This window comes from Cavia porcellus, unplaced genomic scaffold (genome assembly GCF_034190915.1).
Source record: "Cavia porcellus strain 051 isolate PalLab524CR breed Dunkin Hartley unplaced genomic scaffold, mCavPor4.1 scaffold_40, whole genome shotgun sequence".
In the NCBI taxonomy this organism is placed as follows: Eukaryota; Metazoa; Chordata; class Mammalia; order Rodentia; family Caviidae; genus Cavia; species Cavia porcellus.
Genome location: NW_026947523.1, coordinates 191,832 through 212,300, shown reverse-complemented (window position 1 = coordinate 212,300; position 20,469 = coordinate 191,832). Strand labels below are relative to the sequence as shown.

The 20,469-nt window shown below is 48.1% G+C and overlaps 1 protein-coding gene across 5 annotated transcripts in view; it reads left to right on the top strand.

Moving 5' to 3' along the window:
- Positions 1-20,469, top strand: part of Shank3 (SH3 and multiple ankyrin repeat domains 3) — a 55,126-nt gene that overhangs the window by 12,515 nt on the left and 22,142 nt on the right. For all 5 annotated transcript variants that reach the window (XR_010045736.1, XM_063243726.1, XM_063243725.1 and 2 more), the window contains exons 10-17: positions 8,509-8,779; positions 11,076-11,269; positions 12,047-12,160; positions 17,027-17,102; positions 17,342-17,424; positions 17,748-17,872; positions 17,970-18,102; positions 19,054-19,134. Coding sequence is in view for 4 of the 5 variants with exons in the window: in XM_063243726.1 (XP_063099796.1) it covers positions 8,509-8,779; positions 11,076-11,269; positions 12,047-12,160; positions 17,027-17,102; positions 17,342-17,424; positions 17,748-17,872; positions 17,970-18,102; positions 19,054-19,134 (1,077 nt within the window). In the remaining variant the exon portion in view is untranslated. The remainder of the gene's footprint in view (positions 1-8,508; positions 8,780-11,075; positions 11,270-12,046; positions 12,161-17,026; positions 17,103-17,341; positions 17,425-17,747; positions 17,873-17,969; positions 18,103-19,053; positions 19,135-20,469) is intronic.

Below are 20,469 nucleotides of genomic sequence, written 5' to 3'. Positions count from 1 at the left end.
TTCATCAAAATTCTTTCCATGAATCACTCTGAAGAAGAATACATTTTGAAAAAAAAAAAGAATACATTTTGTCTTTGGGATTGGGGATTGACTCCCGGAACTTGTACATGCTAACCCTAACTCTAACCCTAACCTAAGCTAGATCTGTAGCTCTTTTTAGAATTTTGAGATAAAGTTTCACTAAATTGTCTGGGTGGTCATTTTACCTTAGTTTCTGAGTAACTAGGATTACAGGTGTGCACTATCATTAACTGTCAAGATGAAACAGTTTTGGACTGTAGCTGATTTCAGATGCTTTTAGAACATGACAGCAGCACCTGACTATGGATAACAAGACCTAAATTCTGATGAGGATTTGTTATAAATAATGATTCAGTTGACAAGGGAATTTTGTTTTTTATGTGGCATACAGCATTTAATATAAAAACCCTGATTATGACTGATAGCATTATAACAAAACATCAGATTTCTAGGAATTTCATACAGTTTTTGAATATGAATGTCAGTAACATAACTGCATATATAGCTTAATGGAAATTTAGCATTATTTCCTATACAATTTAATATGTCAGACAGGCCTAATTAATATCGCTTGGATGTTCAAGGGCCCTTCTGGAATGTCCTCCAGTTTGAAATAAAAAATAATCTAGATTTATCCTTTTTTTCATAAAATAATAAAAAATTAAAAAAAATTTTTTTTCTACTTAAAAAATGATTTAGAATTTGGTTTGAGGGAAATCTGTCAAAGTCAGAGGTTTAAAACATTTGATCAAAACCCAAATTACTGAACTAACAGCCATTCATTTAACTAAAGTGATAATTAAAAAGTTTCAAAGGCAAATACAGAAAATTAAGTATAAAACAAACCTTTGGGTCTTTTAATAGAGAAGGCTGGGTTTTCTTAAATGAATGAAAACCTAATAAAGACTACACAAAGCATAGGAAATTAACTTGATAAAACACAAATCTTTTTTGCTTAGGTGACCAACATAAAAGGTAAGGAGTACCTGGCACGATGGCATAAGTCTATAATCTCAGCAGTGTTGGGGAGGCTGAGGCAGGAGGATTGCTCTAAGTTTGAACCCAGCATTGGGCTACATAGTGAATTCAAGGCCAGCTGCAATTACATAGCAAAGACTGTGTCCCCCCCCCAGTAATAAGAATAATAAAACTTTTCTCCAAATAAACTTTATTCTTTAATTAGAGGAAAACAGCTCTTACTTCAAGCCAGTGCCCTTTTGAAATTAAAGCTACTTCTAAAAATAACTTTATTTTTATTTGATTAATTAATTACTTTTTGTACCAGGGATTGAATGCATGACCTTGCACTTGCCAGGCAGGCACTATGCCGCTGAGCTCTATCCCTGGTCCTCAGAAATAACTTTATAATAAATTCATTCAATTTTAGCTGATGTGGCTACACATGAAACTCCTTTTTCAAATTTTCTTTTATAAACTTCTTACAAATTTCGTAGAACCATTTAGTTTGCCCTTACTTTCCTTGTTCATGTGGAGCAATTGTTCATTGCATTTCAAAAGTTATTTCTCTTCCTTAACTGAACCACATCTTTTTATTTAGAACTTCTGTATAATACATACCTTCTCTCATACCACAGAGTTTAGAATTTTTTTCTTATCTTTTTGAGACAGGGTCTCGCTGTGCAGTTCAGTCTGGCTTGAGCTCACTTTGTAGCCCAGGCTGGTCTCGAACTTACCACAGTTCTACCTAAACCTCCTGAGTGCTGGAATTACAGGCATGCACTACCACGCCTGTTTATTTTTAGAAGTTTTAGTTGTATATAATTAACTAGAACTTTCAACACTTAGTAACAATGTCTAGAGAAAAATGAGCACCGTGAACTGTATCAGTATCTTGTAGATGAATGCAATTTCATAATTAGTGTCTTTCATTAACAGACCCGAATATATTTGGATTCTCACATAAAGACAGTCTGCCAGCTAGTGTGTGGTGCATTCCAGTGGTGCCAGCACTCTGGGAGGCTGAGGCAGTAGGATTTCAAATTTGATCCCAGCCTGAGCAATATAAAAACTGAGTGACCCTGCCTCAAAGTACAAGATACAAAAAAGATTGAGGGTGTAGTTCATTGTCAAGCCCCAGTACCACACACACACACACACACACACACACACACACACACACACACGACACAATGTCAGCTATGCATACTTCAAAGTTATGTTTTAGTTATTTTAACTTAACCTAGAAAAACTCAGACATTTAATAAATAGTTTTAATTTAACATAACTTTAAGATTTTAAGTCATCAAAAGGAAGAATTTTGAAACTATTTATAAGTACATGTAGTCTATAGAGCCTAATTATTCTTGAAAAATTTGGCAGTTCTTGAAAAATAAAAAAACTTTTATTTTATTTGCATTTACCTAACTTTTAATTTCATTTACATTTACCTAACTTTTTAAAAAATGGTGTTGGGGGTTGAATGTAGGGCTTTGTGCATGCTAAACACATACTCTACCACTGAGTTATGTCTCCAGCCCTAATTTACATGTTCTTAACAATTATTCTTGAATTTCTCATGAAAAATTCCATAGGACACTAAGCAAAGCCTGCCATTGAAGGAGCTTGTGAAATGCTGTCCTATGATATGCTGCTGTGGCACAGTAATTGTTCTGAGATGAGTGCCCTTGGAAGTTAGCGACACACGGAGAGGCTTTCTGTGGATCCCCTCTGTGGCCCAAGGCAGATGCTCCCAAGGCTCCACTGTCCTCAGTTCCTCCCTTACCTCATATGTCATGCTGCTGTGCTTCTGTTCACAAATCAGGCAAGATTCAAAAATGTCTCAGAAGCTGAGAAGCTGAAAAGTTTAGCATGATTCTTTTCTCAAATTTTTTTCTGACTTCCTTATATGAAGCAATTCATTTTTACTGTACAATTTGCTTTTATAACTCATGAGTTTATGATATTAAACCTTAGCGAGTACACAGATTTGTCTCACCGGTAGCCCAGGAAAAACTAACAATAGTGAAAATATTCCTTTTTTGTTTTGTTTTGTTTTCTTTTCTTTTTTTGTGAGACCAGGTCTTGCTATGCAGTTCTGGCTGGGCTTGAGTTCACTGTGTAGCCCAGGCTGACCTGGAAATCACAATGATGCTCCTGCTTCAGTCTTCCAAGTGCTGGGATTACAGGCTTGTACCACCATGTCCGGCTCATATTCCTTTTGTTTTGGTACCAGGAGTTGAATTCAGGACCTTGCACTTGCCAGGCAGGTGCTTGTGCTGCTGAATTATATTTCTGACCCTCCTATTCTTTTTAAATAACAATTTAGTACTTTTATTTACCAGATCTATGTAAACCTAAATGTGAAATTAGGAAAAAAACATTGGTCAGTTTTTATATTTCTGAGTTATAGAAATAATTTTGGAGTGCTTATTTACCCCTACGCCAATTTGAATAAAACTAGCCTATAGGATTTTAATCAATTTAGTTACACCATCCCAAAAAATTACAAACTCATAACATTTATACAGAAATATCCATTAAATACATGCATGAGGGGTGTGGCCCAGTGGCAGAGGACTGGTTTATTATATGCACAAGGACCTGGGTTCAATACCAGGACTGGAGAAAATAAAAAGCAGCTGGAATAGGCTAGATTTACTGGACTCCCATAAGATGAACAAAACCTCCCAAAGGGTTCTGAACTCAGTAACAGATTTTATCTTCTGTCTGCATGTGTGATTGACCAGTCAGTGTGGGTGGAAAGCAACAGCAATGGCTTTCAGCAGGCAATCCATGGGTTCTATCCTCACGGTGGTGCCCCATGTCCTCTATTACACATGAGCTCTGGGGGACCCATGAGTAAGACCCACGAAGCATTTTTTCAGTGACCAGGGATACTTTTTGTTGTTATATTGAGTCAAGCTTTAAAAAAAGTTTTTTTTTTTTGGTGCTGGGGATTGAACCTATGACCTCACACTTGCCAGACAGGCGCTTAAGCCACTGAGCTAAATCCCCAGTCCCCTAAAAAAAGTTTTTGGTGCTAGGGATTGAGCTTCACACTAAAGCTTCACTACTGAGCTACCAGGCCTCGTGCAGCTCTTCATTTCTAATACCACATCTGATAAAATAGAAACATAAGCATATTTAAATTATAGAATGTGAATATCAAACAAGGGATGGTATCACTCTGTCAGGAGAGGAAAGGGGACATTTTTGTCAAGTATTTGTAGAAATAAGAGAAAGATAATACTCTGTATTGGTTAGTGGTACAGCTTCTAGTTTCAGCTTACTGTTCACATTAGGCTTTGGTTTGTTCGGTAGTGCAACAGCGAGCAGAAATACTGAAATAACACCCAGGATTTGGAGGCAGATTGTTTTACATCAGTGGTCATTGATGGGATCGCTCCCAGAGCATCAGGCCTGGTCCCTGGTGGTCTGCGGCTCATACGGGATAAGCAAGCAGGAAGTGTGGAGGCAGAATGGCTGGTCCACTGGGGACTGGTTTATACAGTGTGCATTGTGGTGACCAGCCGTGCACCACAGTGACCAGCTGTTTGTAAGAGACAGGAGTAGCTGGGACGGGAACAGGAACCGTCACCTGGGCAACTAAGAAACTGAAGTGTACCGACCCAGGGTGGGGGAATTTTCTGCTACATAGAGAAATTTCAAGTGCCATTGAATGTCTTCCCAATTAGAATTTTTCCTACTGTCTTACTTTATCTTTTCAGAGTTTTATGGGTTTAGCTTTTATATTTAGGTTGTTGATCCTTTATTTATTTATTTTTGTATGGGAATCGAACTCAGGACCTCATGCTTGCCAGGCAGGTACTATCCCACTAAGCTATACCCTTGGCTCAATTGATTCATTTTAAATGATTTATTTAAGACAGGGTATCCTGGGGCTGGGGATTTAGCTCAGCGGCATAAGCGCCTGCCTTGCAGGCAGTCCTGAGTTTGATCCCTGGTACCGATAAAAACGAAAAAGACAAAAAAAAAAAAAAAAAAAAAAAAAAAAAAAAAAAGACAGGGTATCCTTGTGTAGCCCAGGTTGGCCTTAAACTCACTGTTAAGCCCAAATTGGCCTCAAACTTTTGACAGTCCTCTTGCCTCAGTCTCCCTTCTGCTAGCATTACAGATATGCACCATTATGCCTGGTGTTTGTTCATTTTGTTTTCTTGGTAATTTTTTTTGTGATTTGCTATATATAGGATCACGCCATTGGCAAATAGATATAGCTTTGCTTCTTCCTTCCAATCTGGGTGCTTTCTTTTGTTTTTCTTACCAAATTTCTCTGGCTAGAACTTCTAGTACAATACTGAATCACAGTAGTGAAAGTGGAATCTTTGTCTTGCTCTTGATCTTAGGGGAAAAGTTTTAGTGTTTCACTATTTTTTTTGTACCAGGGATCAAACTCATGAACTTGTGCTGACAAGGCAGGCACTTAGCTGCTGGGCTAAATCCCTGGCTCTAGTCTTTCACTATTGAGTGTAATGTTATCTATGAGTGTTTAACAGATAGTCCTTATGTGGAGGAAGCTTCCCTCTATTCCTAGTTGTCTGAAAGTATTTATAAAATTTTTAAATCATGAAAGGATGTTGGATTGTAAGCAACTGTTCTTTCTTGCTGTGATGTTTTTCATTGATTTAGTGGTCTGTACATTTCCTTCCTAGTAATGTCTTTATCTGGATTTGGCATCAGAGTAATATTTTACTCATAAAATGAGTTAGGAAGTGTTCCTTCCTATCTGTGTTTTGGAAGTTACTTGGTGCTAATTCTTTAAATGTTAGTAAAATTCACAATGATGCCATCTGGTGGTGGATTTTTCTTGTGAGGTTTGTGATTTCCTAACCAGTTTTTCTGCTTGTCATAGGTGAGTTTAGATTTTCTGTTTTTTCTTAAGTCAGTTTTGGTAATTTGAGTTTTTCTAGAATTATGTTCACGTCATCTAGCTTATCTAATTTGTTGTCATCCTTTTTTTGTTTTTTAAATCGGTACTAGAGATCGAACTCATGCGACCATGCATTTGCAAGGCAGGTGCTTATGTCGCGTAGCTAAATCCCCAGCCAGTTTGTTGTCGCACAGTTGTTTATAGCATTATCTAATAATCCTTTTAAAATTATTTATTTAATTTTATTTTCCCAAATCCATTTTATTTCAAGGAGAAAAGGAAGAAGAAAAAAACCTAAAACTGAACTTTTATTTATTTATTTTTTGGGGAAGATCGTTAGTAATGCCCCCAAAATAATTTCTGATTTTAGTTTTCTTGCTCATTTTCTTTAGTTTAGGAAAAGATTTAATCATTTTGTTGACATTTGAAAAACTTATTGTCATATCGGTTGGGCTTTCCTGCTTTCTATTTTGCCTCTGCTCTACTCTTGCTGTGCTAATTGGCCTTCCTTTTACTATTTGGGTTTGTTCTTTTTTTGGTTCTTTAAAGTGTTTAAAAATTCATTTTTTCCCTCACTACTGAGGACTGAATTTAGGGCCTTCACAGCCATCACAGTCTTTTTTTAAAAATTTTAAGCAGAGGGACTGGGGATTTAGCTCAGCGGCATAAGTACCTGCCTTGCAAGCAGGCGGTTGTGAGTTCGATACCTGGTACTGACAAAAACATTTTTTTAAAAGCAGAGTCTCATTACATCACTAAGTTGTTGGCCTAGAGCTTGCCATCCTTCTATCTCAACCTTGCAGAGAGCTCTGGGATTGCAGCTGTGTACCACCATGCTCAGCTTTGGTTATTGACCAAAGAGATCTTTCTCTTTCTCTTTCTCTTTCTCTTTCTCTTTCTCTTTCTCTTTCTCTTTCTCTTTCTCTTTCTCTTTCTCTTTCTCTTCCTCTCTCTCTTTCTGTCTTTCTCTTTCTTTCTCTCTCTCTCTCTCTCTCTCTCTCCCTCTCCCTCTCCCTCTCCCTCTCCCTCTCCTTCTTCCTCCTTTTCTTTTCTCTCTGTTCCACGCTCCCCTATAAAAATATAGGGCATATATAATACATTTATACTTTTTTGTATTTTTCTTTGGTGCTGGAGATTGATTCCAGAACTTCATTCATGCTCAGTATCTGCTGTGCTGCTGAACTACAGCCCCTCCTGTTTCTTAAATGTAGGTGTTTACCACTATAAATTTACCTCTTAGGACTGCTTTTGCTGTACCTTGTAACTTTTATTAGCCTGAGTTTTCACTTTCAGGTGCCTGAAAACATTTTCTTATTTTCCATTAGATTTTTTTGACACATTGAGTAATAGTGTGGTGTTTAATTACTGTGTTTCATTAGATTGTGTTAAAGAAGATACTTTGTATGATTTTAGTACTTTCAAATTCATTGAGACTTGTTTTGATGGTCAGACTTATGGTCTAGGTGGAGAATGTTCATGTGTACTTTAGGAGGATTCTCAAGTATATTCTGCTATTGTTAGGTGAATGTTGTTTGTGTCTGTTAAGTCTGATGGATTTTAGCCTCCTGTGTCCTTGTTGATCTTTTCCATTATTGAAAATGGAATACTGATGTCTCCAGCTGTTGTTGGAACTACCTCTCTGTCTTAAAAGATGCTGATGTTTTACCTGTTTTTGTATTCTGTTTGGTAGATACATGTTAATAATTGTTAATCTTGATGAGTTGCCTCATTAATGTATATGTCCTTTGTTTCTAGTTATTTGTTTATTTTAAGGTTTATTTTGTCTGATAGTAACATAATCAGCAGCTTTCTTTGGGTTACTGCTTACATTTTTTTTGTTTTAGACAGAGTCTCACTGTGTAATTCAGGCTGGCCTTGAACTTATAGTGATCCTCCTGCCTCAGCCTCCTGAGTGCGAGGATTACTGGGGGGAGGGTACCACCATGCCTGGCTATGAGATAGGTTTTTAAAAAGTCTTTTACTTCTTAAGCCATTTATGTCTCTGAATCACAAATGATTTTCTTGTAAATAGTATATGCATAGTTTGGATCATATTTTTTGGCTTACCATCTGCTTTTTAAATGAAGTTTTTTGTAGCACAGACACATGTACTTATATGTTGTCTCTGGCTGTTTTCATGCTGCAGAGTTTTCATGTGGCAGAGTTGAGTCATTGCAGTAGAGACTGTATGATAGCAAAGCTTGAAATGTTGCCTGTGATTCTTTACAGGAAAGTTTGCTGACTCCCAGGTCTTTTTTAGTTTCCCTAATTATCATTAGCTGTAAATGGCCTTGCATAACAGTAGTCTGGCAAAATTTACCACATGTAGCCTATTTTGTGTCTCCTGAAGCTGGGGAATTGGGCAATTCTGATGTCAGATATGGGTGCCCCTGCAGCCTCGTTTGGTTGGGGTAGGGGCAGTATCTGCCCCTAAAGCTAGTGTTAGAGACCAGGCGACTGAGAAGATTGTCCCTTGATGGCGGCTCCAGTCACAGAATGGCCAGCTGAACTGGTCTCCTGGGGCTGAGGCAGGTCCTGGAACATAGAATTTTAGTTATAAAATCTGGAAAGCCTGGGTAGACTAGGACAGCTAGTCACCCAGCAGGCTGGTGAGTCTCCCTTTTCCCCCTCTATCCCAGTACCATTCAGGGAAACTCCAAGCTACGCAAAGCGGCGTCGTCTGGCTGGCCCCAGTGGATTGGCATCCCCTCGGCCCCTGCAGCGCTCAGCCAGCGACATCAACCTGAAGGGTGAGGCACAGCCAGCAGCCTCTCCTGGGCCCTCGCTGCGAAGTCTTCCCCACCAGCTGTTGCTCCAGCGGCTGCAGGAAGAGAAGGATCGTGACCGGGATGGTGACCAGGAGAGTGCCGTTGGCCCTTCAGCAGGCAGGGGAAGCCAAAGCAAGATCAGGTAGGAGGGCTGGGAACTCCTAGAGGCCAGGGTGTAGCCCTGGCCAGCAGGGAGAGGTGTGCTGGCAAGAGTCAGACCTCCCTTGATGAAAGAGGGATGAGGTCAGAGTCTTTGGGTTGGGCAGGCTTACCCACGCTGGCCTCTGGCCGGCCCTGGACATGCTGAAGATGCCATTGAGGAAGTGTTTTGGGCAGAGAGAGTATGATCTAGAATGTGTTTGAAAAGTCCACTGTGGCTCCAGGGTAGGTGACAGGGTCAGGGATGCCTTTCCACGAAAACGAAAAAGACAAAAAAAAAAATAAATAAAGAGGAGTTAAAACTTATAGTTGATGCAGCCTTCCCTTTCCCCCTCATTCCGTACACCTGCCTATAGGATTCTTCACTTTTAACCCTGAGTGCTGGGACCCTGAGAAACCAGGGATATTTGAGGGACCCACTTAGAGTGTAGCCTGGAGCCTGCTGGCCTCTGTAGGCTGTGGAGTGAGGCTGGGGTGGTCCTGTCTCAGATGGCCACTGTGCGGTGGAGCTAACCCAGTCCAGGCATTTCCTGGGGTCGTCTTGGTGTCTGTGCAGTTGTTGCTGGGCCCCTGGTGTCTGCACATAGGAGGTGCTGGTGGTGGTACCTGCTCCCTGTTCCTTGAGAGCAGGGGCTGTCTTTTTCTTGCTTTCTTCTGTTTATAGCAGGAGAGGCTGGGAGGTACCGTTGGGTGGTGTTACATAAAGTGTGTTGTTTTTCAATGGCAGCTGCTTTTACAGTCCGATCACTCACTATGCCATTGGGCTGGGCAGGTTGTCTCTGTTGTCTTCAGTGACTCACAGGGCTGTGCCTTGGTGACACTATGTTATGGGTGGGGCCCTGTTGCCCAGGCCAGATTAACCACCTGTCCAGACACAAAGCCAGGTCAGCTCACCTGGGCCTGGCTGTTGGGGCTTGTGAAAGGCTCTTTCTGTACCTGTACCCTGCCCTGTGCTGTCTTCAGCACTGGCGTCTCTGCCTATTCTTGCTGGTCTCTGAGGCTGTCTTTCCTCAAGTTGAAGTTCCTGGAAGCATTTGCTTCTAGACTTTCTAAGGGTTGAGTGACCCTGTGGCTGAAAGAAAACATCCTAGGATGTCGCTGTTTCCTACAAGGTGCTCCTGAGTCAGAACCACAGGTCTCTGCATTTGTCTGAATGTCCTGTGAGCAGACTGCAAAGACCTGCAGTATTATGGACTTTAGTTCATCTGCTCAGTGGGGTTGGCAGAATTGTTTTCCCCACAATTTAGGTGCTTGGTATCCCAGATGTGACGATAATGCCAGGACATGGATAGTTAAACCCATGGTAAAGCAGCATTTAGGGGAATAATGACCTGTATTGGGGGCTGTCCTGCCAGTGCACAGTGGTCGTACATGGTCAAAGGACAGTCCGTGGCCTGTGTGTGTGGTGTGGAGCAGGGTGGCTCATTGGTGCCCCCTGTTGGCCGAGCCCGACCTGGCTCCTGAAGGGCTAGACATGGGGTCTGCAGAATCGCCACAGCATCCCCAAGCCTGGACCCTAGGGCCACACGATAGGAGAGTCCGTTACCTAATCCTTGGCGGGATGGCCACGATTGAAGTAGTTTAGTTTTGGGCAACAGCGTGGAGGTCTAGAGCAGGGTGGGAAGGAGCCCACCCAGGCGACTGGAATGTGGCAAAAGTCGCGTCCCAGGAGTCTGGCCATCGGCTGAGCATGAGAATTTAGCCGGCCTGGGTCCAGGGAGCCAGCGCGTGCCCAGGTCCGAGCAGAGGGCAGTCTGCGGAAGGGTACGGGCAGCAGGAGCAGGGGTCCAGGCGAAGGGACGGGGTGGCAGTCACTGGGGGCGGGCCGGGCCGGCCCGGAGCCCACCGCACCCCGACCCTCCTGGCGCCGGGTCCCCGAGGCGCCTCGCCCCGCCCCCGCGGCCGCAGCCCGGGGTCCGCGCCGCCCGCCGCCCGCCGCCCGCAGAGGGAGGAGCCGGCGCGGAGGCGGGGCCGGTGGCCGCGGCATGGAGCGAGCCCGGCGCGCCCGGGAGCGCAGCCCCGCGGCCCCGGAGCCCTGAGCGGGCGCAGCGCGTGCTGGCGGGAGCGGGCCGGGCGCGGCGGCGCGGCCCATGGAGCGGCCCCGGGCCGGGCCCCCGGCGGGCGGGCGGGCGGCGGGCGGCGGGTGGCGGGCGCTGCGGCCGCGGCTGCGGTGAGGCGGGCGGCGGGCCCGGGCCGCGCGCCATGGAGGCCCCGGGCGCCGGCTTCGCGTGCCCGCTGCCCCCTGGCATTGCGTCCGTCACCTACGTATTCGTCTACAGCCCGAGCGGGCCGGGCGGCCCCGGCCCCGCGCCTGGCCCCGGCCCCGCGTCCCCCGCGCCCCCCGCGCCGCCGCCCCGGGGCCCGAAGCGGAAACTTTACAGCGCTGTCCCCGGCCGCAAGTTCATCGCGGTGAAGGCGCACAGCCCGCAGGGCGAGGGCGAGATCCCGCTGCACCGCGGCGAGGCCGTGAAGGGTGAGGGGCGCGGGGGGCGGGGCCGGGGGGCGGAGCGGCAGCTGGGGTGTCGCGCTGGGTCGGTTCTGTGTCACGACGGGGACCGAGTCCCGGGCGTCTTGGTGGAAGAATCCCATCTCACTGCAGCGTTTCTTTGGCTGTGGGGTTCCTGTGTTACTTTTGGGGCGTCTTCTCTGGAAATCCTTGAGATGTGTGGGGTGTTTGCCATCGTTGGAGGGGGCTATGGATTGTGGGTGTCTGTGTGCTCTGCACATTCCTGTTGGGGGTCCGCTTATTTTGTGCGGCACAAGTCTCTTTCCCTGAGTGCGGGATCCTGTCCTCCTCTGCCCTGTGTTCATAGGGGCCTAAGGTAGCAGCAGCCCTGAGGATCAGCACTCTTGGTACATCATGTAGCTCAGTCCGCTGGCTGGCTGTAGCACAGTGACCCTGAGCTCTTGGTAGTGACTCTGGGTGGGTAGCAGAGCCAAGAAGGTAGAGGGACAGTGGTCACTGGGGCAGAATCACAGGAGTGGCCCCTATCTTCTGTCCTTCTCAAGTGTGTCCATCTGCATGCCTGACCCCCCACATTCCCATCTTGTGCCGAGCCCTTCTGTTTGTTCCTGTCTCCTGTGTGGATCCCAAAATCTCCCCAGAGGAAAAACCGGGAGGCTGTGGGAAGAGAAGGGAAGCAAGGGCGAAGGGTTCTGCATGGGTAGAACCTGAGCCTACAGTGGTGGGGAGGCAAGGGCCCCCAGCTCTGTCCTCTCCTGATAGCCTGCCTGGCTTCTGTCCCTCTAGTGCTCAGCATTGGGGAAGGCGGATTCTGGGAGGGGACCGTGAAGGGCCGCACGGGCTGGTTCCCCGCCGACTGTGTAGAAGAGGTGCAGATGCGACAGTATGACACCCGGCATGGTGAGTGACCATAGGCCCCTCAGCAGCAGCTTCTGAGGGTGCTACCCCTTGGTGTCCCCTTGGTGATAAATCTGGTTGTTCACAGAGAAAAGATGGGGAAACTCAAACACAACCAAAGTAGATGCAAACTTGTGTATGCAGTAAAGGTATGATGTGTGCATATGTGCTTAGGAACACAAATACACCTAACTTTCACATGCTGTAGCCGCACCCACAGTAGGCCCACAGGAGGTACATGCTGGTCAGCAGTCCCACATGTGACTTCTAGTGATTGTAACTGCACCTTCACAGAAATACCAGGTGTTTGGAGCTTGCAAGTGTGGTTGGCAGACCAGTAAGGAGGTCAATGTGAGAAAAGAGGCGTTTTTCCAAAGTGGACAGATTGTCCAAGTGGGCAGAGCAGGAGGCCTGGCCCAGCCAAGAGGAAATGAGGCCAGTTGGGCCCTAAGGGGCGGTTGTGGGTACTCTAGGGCTGGGGTGGTCTGAGGGCAGCCGCTAGATATGTCCCTGCTTCTTAGCCAGCAGGGGGACTTGAAGCTGAAGGCCTTAACTCCAAAGGTGGACAACTTGGTCTTTTAGGAAGGACTTCCCTGGATGCTGGGGTCTGAGGGGTCCTGCTGGTAGAAACGGGTTGGTCCTTTAGAGTCTGCAGGATGAGTTGGTTGGTCTTGGGTGGATATCTGCAGTGAGCCCTTGGGGGTTCTAGAAGGTCTTATACCTATGAGTGTTACTTCTGTGCTGGAGAACTGAGGAGTCAGTTGAATACCTCCCGAGTAGTAGTCACTGAGGTCATTGGTGGTGAGTCTGCATTGAGGAACTTGTGTTCCTCCATTTGCATGTGGAAGTCTTGGGTCAGTGTTGCTGTGTTCCTTCCCTGGGTTGTGAACCTCTCAGTGGAGCCCAACCCCTGGCCATGACTCTTGACCTGTGCTGACCTTGAGTGGTCTAGGCTGGCAGGAGCTGCTGACACTCTCTTGTTCTCTGCCCCACTCAGATGGCTCCCCTGGTGGCTTGGAGGTGGAAGGGACAGGCTCTCTTGTTCCTGTGGATGTAGATGGAATTGGGTCCAGGAGGAAATCGGTTTCAGAGATTTGGGTCCTAGGAAGGAGAGGGGGCTGATGCAACCTGTTGAATAGGAGCCAGCTTGCTTCTCCACAGCCTGGTTAACAAAGATTGTGGTTCTGGAACTGTGGATGAGGAAGGGACAGAGTTTGGACCGGAGCAGATGCTTGTTGTATTTGTCCCGTGCCAGGCCTTTGGCTGGCTTTACTGAGGCCTGGCTTGGAAGCTGAAAGGGAACAAGCAGCCTGGTGGCTGCAGTGGGTGTGCTGAGTTCTGCTGTGTAGAGGTTGTGTGCAGTGAAGTGTCCTGGGCTGGCCTATAGTAGTCAGTTTTGAAGTAGAGGCATCATTTGGGCTGAGTCCTCTGGGTGGTCTGAAGATGGGGTGCCCATCTTGGTTGTTTTTTCCTTTCATGGAACCAGGGATTAAACTCAGCTTTCACACTTTGCACCCAACCCTCTTTTTTATTTTTTATTTTATTATACAGAATCTCAGTAAGTCACTAAATTGTCTGGGCTGGGCTCAGACTTGCCATTTTCCTGCCTCAGCCTCCCAGAGTGCTAGGATTATGCATGTGTGCCACTATTTCTGACTGGGGGTGACCATGTTTGGGGTTGTCCAGCACAGTGTTCTAGAGCTATGCATGTCAGTACCTCTCATGTCTCAGCCATTTTAAGTGATTGACATAGCCCAGCGGACCTGGGAGCCAGGGATGTTTGCTGATAGTTCATTTCTAGGCCCTGCGGGGCAGGATCTTGTTAAGTTGGCATTCAGCTTTGTGAGAGGCAGTGAGGCTGGAGTTGTATATGTGGGGCTGGGCAGGTATCCACAGAGTGAAGGGAAAGGGTGGCGTTGTGGCAGGAGCTGACTTGGCTGGGGCTGCTTTATTCTGAAGATCTTTTAAGTTCAGGGTCAAAATCTGGGCAAAGCAGAGCAGAGAGGTAGGTAGGATAGGCTGAGGCCATGGAAGAGAGAGGGGCACAGTAACCATGCTGGGAGTGGTGGTAGAACTGGAGGCCTCCAGGCAGTTGGAGGGCTCCTAGGTAGAGCTAGAGCATGTGATCCAAGGGAGTAGGCATCAGAGGCTCCTGGACAGATGGGGGCTCTGTGAGTGGGCAGAGGGAAAGGGGTTTGAGGAGGCTGCCTGCATAGGGGCCAGGAGGAGCAGTCTTGGCCTTCTGACATGAGCTGCATGCCTGGTTAGCACTCGAAGCAGAATCTCCCACTTGGGATTTAGCCTAAGCTTTACCTGAGGTTAGAGGGTAGCCGAGCAGTAGGAACCCGCATCCAGCAGGTACAGATCAAAAAAAGATCTGAGCCAGGGACTGGAATGGCAATATAGAAGGACTTAAAGGCTAAGGAGGGCATACTGTGCTAAGGTGCATGGACCAGGCTGGTGTCCAGGGTCAGTACCTATGTAGGACCAGGGCACAGTCATGGGCACTAAGAGAACAGGACGGAGTTGAGCTGTGATGGGAGGAAATAGGGGGCAGTTTTTGCAGGGACCCCACAGCCCTGTGTGCCAGGGTCCTTCCTGTCCCTCATTCCCCCTATTCCTTCCTCCCAGTCGGTCCTTGCTTGAGGGCTGGTGCTGGGCATTTTCCCTTCAGCTGGCTCTTAGTGTCTGATTAATAAAACTAGCAAATTAATTTGTGTTATGTAATAAATATATTTATTTGGTTGACAAGTCTAAAAACAAGAGGCTAATAAATGCAAATCTGAGGTTCTGCAGGCAGGAAATGTGAGCGTTTGTGTGACTGGGCTGACCTGAAGAGGCTATGGGAGTTGAAACCCCGTCATGGTGATGCTGCCTAGTCTGTGCTAGCTTTGGAACAGCAGGAAGGTGAGGGTAGGGGTGTCACCAAGAGCCCCAGCCCCAGCCAGCTCATGTTCACTTACAAGGGCCAGGATGATGAGAAGATAAGCTACCAGAATCTAGGGACCCTGCCAGGGCACTCTTCCTGTTCTGGAAGGAGAGGCTAAAAGGGACCAGTTGTTTGCCTCTCTGAGAATTATACAGTTTCATGGCAGGGCCTGCTTCTCTTGATGTCTGTGTCTTCTGGTGTAATTAGGAGCTTTTCCTCCCTCCTTCCAGCCACTGCTCTCTCTGTCTGTATCTCTCTGTCCTTTGACACACTTACTCATCCCACCGCCCTCTACTCATCTGGCAGCCCACTCAGTTCACTCATCCCATGCATTCATTCGTCTACCCATCTATCGTCCTACCACCCACCCATTTCATCTTGTGATGTATTGATCCATGCATCTACCAACACGGTCTGTGTATTGGTCTGTATTATCCATCCATCCATTCATCCATCCATCCTGTACTCATCCACTCATATATCTGTCAACACTTTGGTCCATCCATGTAACGTTTTTTTGAGATAGAGTCTTACTGTCTCTGGCCTTGAACTCAGGCGATCTTCCTACCTCAGCCTTCTGAGTGCTGGATTTACAGGTGTGCACAACCATGCCTAGCTTCCATTTACCTTTTGATATTCTTTCCATCTCTCAGCCCGCCCATCCTTTTGTCCACACAACAGAAGTCCACCCACGCACCTGACCAATTGTACACTGTCTTCCCTGCCTGTTACTATACCTGGTACTTTGCTGGGCCTGAGACTACAGAGATAATAAGATGTAGTCTTTTTTTTTTAAGGAGCTCACAGGTGAGGGACAGATCATAAAAAATAATAGTTTCTCTGATATCTTTTGTTCCTGCTCTGCTGGCTCCTTTTGCTCCACTTGCATGGGTGCCACACTATCTCCCAAACACCCCAGGCCAGAGCTCACCATGTGGGCTTCACCCTGACCGCCCTGCTCCCGAACACCCCTTTACCCTTTATCCATAGGCCTGTCCCTCACAGGCCTTTGCTTATCTCCCCGTGCTGGTGAAACCTTCGTGTGATCCCCTAGAACTGCACTTTTCCTGCACACTTGTTCTAATTTTATCTGTTAGGTGCTTGCCAGCATTTGGCATGTTATATGTTTATTGTCTCTGTATTGTATCTCCCAGCATAGTTTATTAACTCCATGAGGCAGAGACTTTGTTCTCTACTACGTTTTCAAAACCTAAAACAAACAAAGCCTGGTGCATAGTAGGAGCACAATAAATACCTGTGGAAATAAAAACAAATTCTGAGAAGTGCTACAGTCAGAGTGCACCTTCGGGGAGCAGAGTGGGTCATGCAGAGCCTGAAGGGCAGGACCTAGCCACTTGGGTCATGACTCAGCGTGGGACAGCAAGGCTGAAGTGGGGCAGCAGACAGACCTGGGCCAGCTTTGTAGTGGCCCCAAGGGACTTTGAGGCCAAGGGACAGGACAAATTCTGTGGGATGCAGTGAAGTCAGGGGCCTCAGTACATGTCAGTAAAGATAGTGTTCTGCATGACAGAGAGTATTGTGCTGTGCATCATCGAGGGTCACACATATAGGAAACTCACGAGCGTGAGGACAGCACATTGATGCACTGCATGTCACAGACACATGCAGTATAGACAGTGTTGAACGTGGACTGTGGATTTCACGCACACACAAGTGTGTGTACTCTCTTTCACATGGCTTTATGGTTTGCTGGCTGGGTGGTGCTAGCCCCATCTAGTCTCCTGTGTTCAGCTGCATGCTGCTCAGGAGAGGTGAGCCATGGCCGCTGCCCCTCCTGGGGCCTGACTTTCAGAGGGTAGGTTTTGCTGCATGGTCCCCCAGCCTTCCTGCCTTAGGATCTGTGTGAAACCAGCACGATTTGGAACAGTGTAGCAAGCTGGAGGTTATGGCCATTCCTCAGCTTCTGATACTCCCTCTAGAAACCCGGGAGGACCGGACGAAGCGGCTTTTCCGCCACTACACAGTGGGCTCCTATGACAGCCTCACTTCACACAGGTACTGGCAGGTGGGACAGGGTGTGGACTCACTGGGGCATGAGTTGGGTGTGTGGGTATGGAGTGGAGGTCCGAAGAGGGAGGCTAGGGTGTGAAGAGGTTAGAGGAGGGTGAGGAGAGGGTGTCAGCCACTTCTACCTTCTGCTGTTACTGGGGTGGCCCGTGCTGTGGGACCCTGCGGGGTCAACCTGCCACACTCCCTACAGGGCTGGTCTTATCCTCCCTGCTTTCCTCCATCAGTGATTATGTCATCGATGACAAGGTGGCTGTCCTGCAGAAACGAGACCATGAGGGCTTTGGCTTTGTGCTCCGGGGTGCCAAAGGTAATGGTGTGATGCTGTGGGGGCGAAGTGCATGCTGGAGTGTCTTTTGTGCCCTACCACTGTGCTGCCCCTTCTGGCCCTGCTCTCTGCTGCTGTCACTGTCTAGGTTTGGAGTCCCAGCTCAAGGCAGCAAGTCCCTCCCTTCTGTTTCCCCTCCCTGCCGTGGGGAGCCTGGCAGAATTGGGACCTTCCTGGTGGGGGCGAGGGATGAGTGCTGGGCTCCTGGCTGGCTGGTGTTCCACCTGCCATCCACCCAGCCTGGGTCACATCCTGACTTGAGCCCCACACACACTGCTGAGGAACCCTCCTGCTTGCCTCTGCAGCAGAGACCCCCATCGAGGAGTTCACACCCACACCGGCCTTCCCTGCACTCCAGTACCTTGAGTCTGTGGATGTGGAAGGGGTGGCCTGGAGGGCCGGGCTTCGGACTGGAGACTTCCTTATTGAGGTGAGGCCCATCCTGACCTTTGTGGCCTAGCAGGGTGCTGACCCCAACTCCTGGGGAATGTACCTGGGTGCCCCTCCCAACTGCTTCTCTGTCTCAGGTGAATGGGGTGAATGTGGTGAAGGTTGGACACAAGCAGGTGGTAGCTCTGATCCGCCAGGGTGGGAACCGCCTGGTCATGAAAGTCGTGTCTGTAACAAGGAAGCCAGAGGAGGATGGGGCTCGGCGCAGAGGTGAGGGTTCAGGCTTTGGGGTTTTGCTGACTCTCCCCTTTGCTCGTGACCTTTTAAACTCAGAGCCACATTCTGTCCCCATCCCTGACCCACACTGCTGACATCAGCTTCCTAACTTAGACAAAATGTGTAAATTCCCAGCCTAGGATAGTTCTGGTCCCTGGTATTAGACCCACTTGGCCCCTTGCCAGGCCTGTGATCCCTGACCTCAGGTATCCTTCCTCAGATTCCCACCCCCTCCATCTCTGTCCCCCCAGCCCCTGGCATGGCAGAGTCCTTCCCGACACCACCAGCAGCTGCCTGGAGGCCGGGGTTGCCATGGCAACTGTGAGGTTGATGCTGCTGCTTATTGTCGGAGGGAAGGGGGAGGCGGCACCTGAGGGAAGAGGAAAAGCGTCTTCTCCCCGCGCCGCCAACAGCCTGGGCCCAGGAGGCTTTGCCGCTGGCCCAGCCCAGCCAGGCCTGTGGCTTGGCAGGCCACACCCTGGTCCCCCTAGGGGCAGTAGTCATTCAGCTCCCTGGGGGGTGGGGATCCTGGAGCAGCAGCAGCTGACCTGGCAGGAGATCCTCCCAGCCCCCAACCCATGGCTCCGGTGCCCCCTTGCCAGGCCCTTAAAGCCTACAGGGTGGGCACTAAGTCTAGAGCTAGTCAGCACTCTGATCCCTACCAGTACCAGTTAACTACCCTCTGAGGCCCAGGTTCTGGTGGTCTCAGGGGTCCTAAGGGCCCCAGAGGCCCCCACTGCCCCAGCTCCAGTGCTTCCTGATCTCCCCACGCCATGAAGAAGTTTGCATCTAGCCGCAGCCTGAACAAGATCCTGGCACAGTGTGACTCGTCCTCGCGGGAGTACGAGGAGATCCAGGCGGTAGAGCGCAAGTGGCATCTGCACCTGGCCACACCGCGCCGCCTGCTGCTGGACAGGAGGTCCAAGGCCTCCCTCTTCTTTGCAGCCCCACCGCCCCCGAAGAGGGCTCCTAGTACCACACTGACCCTGCGCTCTAAATCCATGACGGCAGAACTGGAGGAACTTGGTGAGCACTGTGGGGGCTGTAGAGGCAGGCAGCAAGCAGATGGCCTGGGATGGGCAGGCCAGGGTGGGAGGCTAGGGCCTGAGCTGGGCTGAGGCCATGCAGGCTGCAGGGAGGAGACAGGTGCAAGTGCATATCAGAGGGTGGCAGGTGCTTAAGAGGTAGCAGGAATTCAGTGCCTGTGAAGTGAGAGGGGAGCGAGCATGTGGAAGGGCAAGGGCTGAGGGCTGGAGGTGAGCGGTGGGACCACCAGAACAGACAGCTGGGGAGCAAGGCCTGGTCCAACAGCAAGTTTGCATGCGTGTGCATGTGTATGTGTGTGTGCTGCTACTGACTCTCTACTCTCCAGTCTGATTTTACTGCTGCATTTTGTCCAAGTGAGGAATCAATAATGGGTGGGCCGCTTGGGGTCTGTTTCTGATTTTGCCAAGCACCAGCTGGGTCATTTTTATGTTTCTTTTACTCTGGTGCCTGTATACTTATTGCCTAAGTGTGCCTGGTAACTTCTGGGGCCTCTGTAAGCACTTCTAGTATGAGGATGGGATGGGCCTTGTGAACTGCAGGAGAGGAAGAAGATGTGGGTGCTGGTGGGCAAATTGAGGAACAATTTCAAGGTGACCACTGACAGTATCAACATTGGCATGTCCTATGAACATGATTCTTCCTGACATATGACAGTTAACAGCCTTCTCATGGGCCCATCCCTGTGTGACCACCTACATGTGACGGCTAACACCGTCATCATGGGCATGTCCATATGGACATGACCATGTCCTATTAACAGCCTCATCCTGGCTATGTCTTAATGTATGTGGCATGTCCTGACAATGTGACAGATGACTGCCTTGACATTGATATGTGCGATATGGATATGTCCATTTTTTGGTGGACATGCGCTAGTGCATGTGACCATTAAGAGCCTTGTGGGTGTATTCTAGCCATCAGCAGCTCATTGCCAGTACATGTTATAAGTGACACATTCTTTTCTTTCATAGTCTGAGCCCTATCCCAGTTCCAGAGTTTGCTGTTGCTGTGGCTTAGTCTGATTCCCAGAACTATCTCTGACCTTGCACATGGCCCGAGTCTGACCCTATCCTGGCCACTGACCGAGCTGCCCTATTCCCACCAAGTTCTCCTGACTATAGTTCAGTTCATTGTGGAAAACGGCTACCAAGATAGACTGACTGGTATGAAGGTCAGGATTTTCCTTGCCATCAATGTTCAACATGCAGTCAGTTCAAAGTAAGGGAAGAAGAATCCTTAGGTCTCAAAACTAAATACAAAAATCAGAGCTAGGAAAGCAGAGAAGACTGACACTTCCTCAGCCCATGGCAGGGA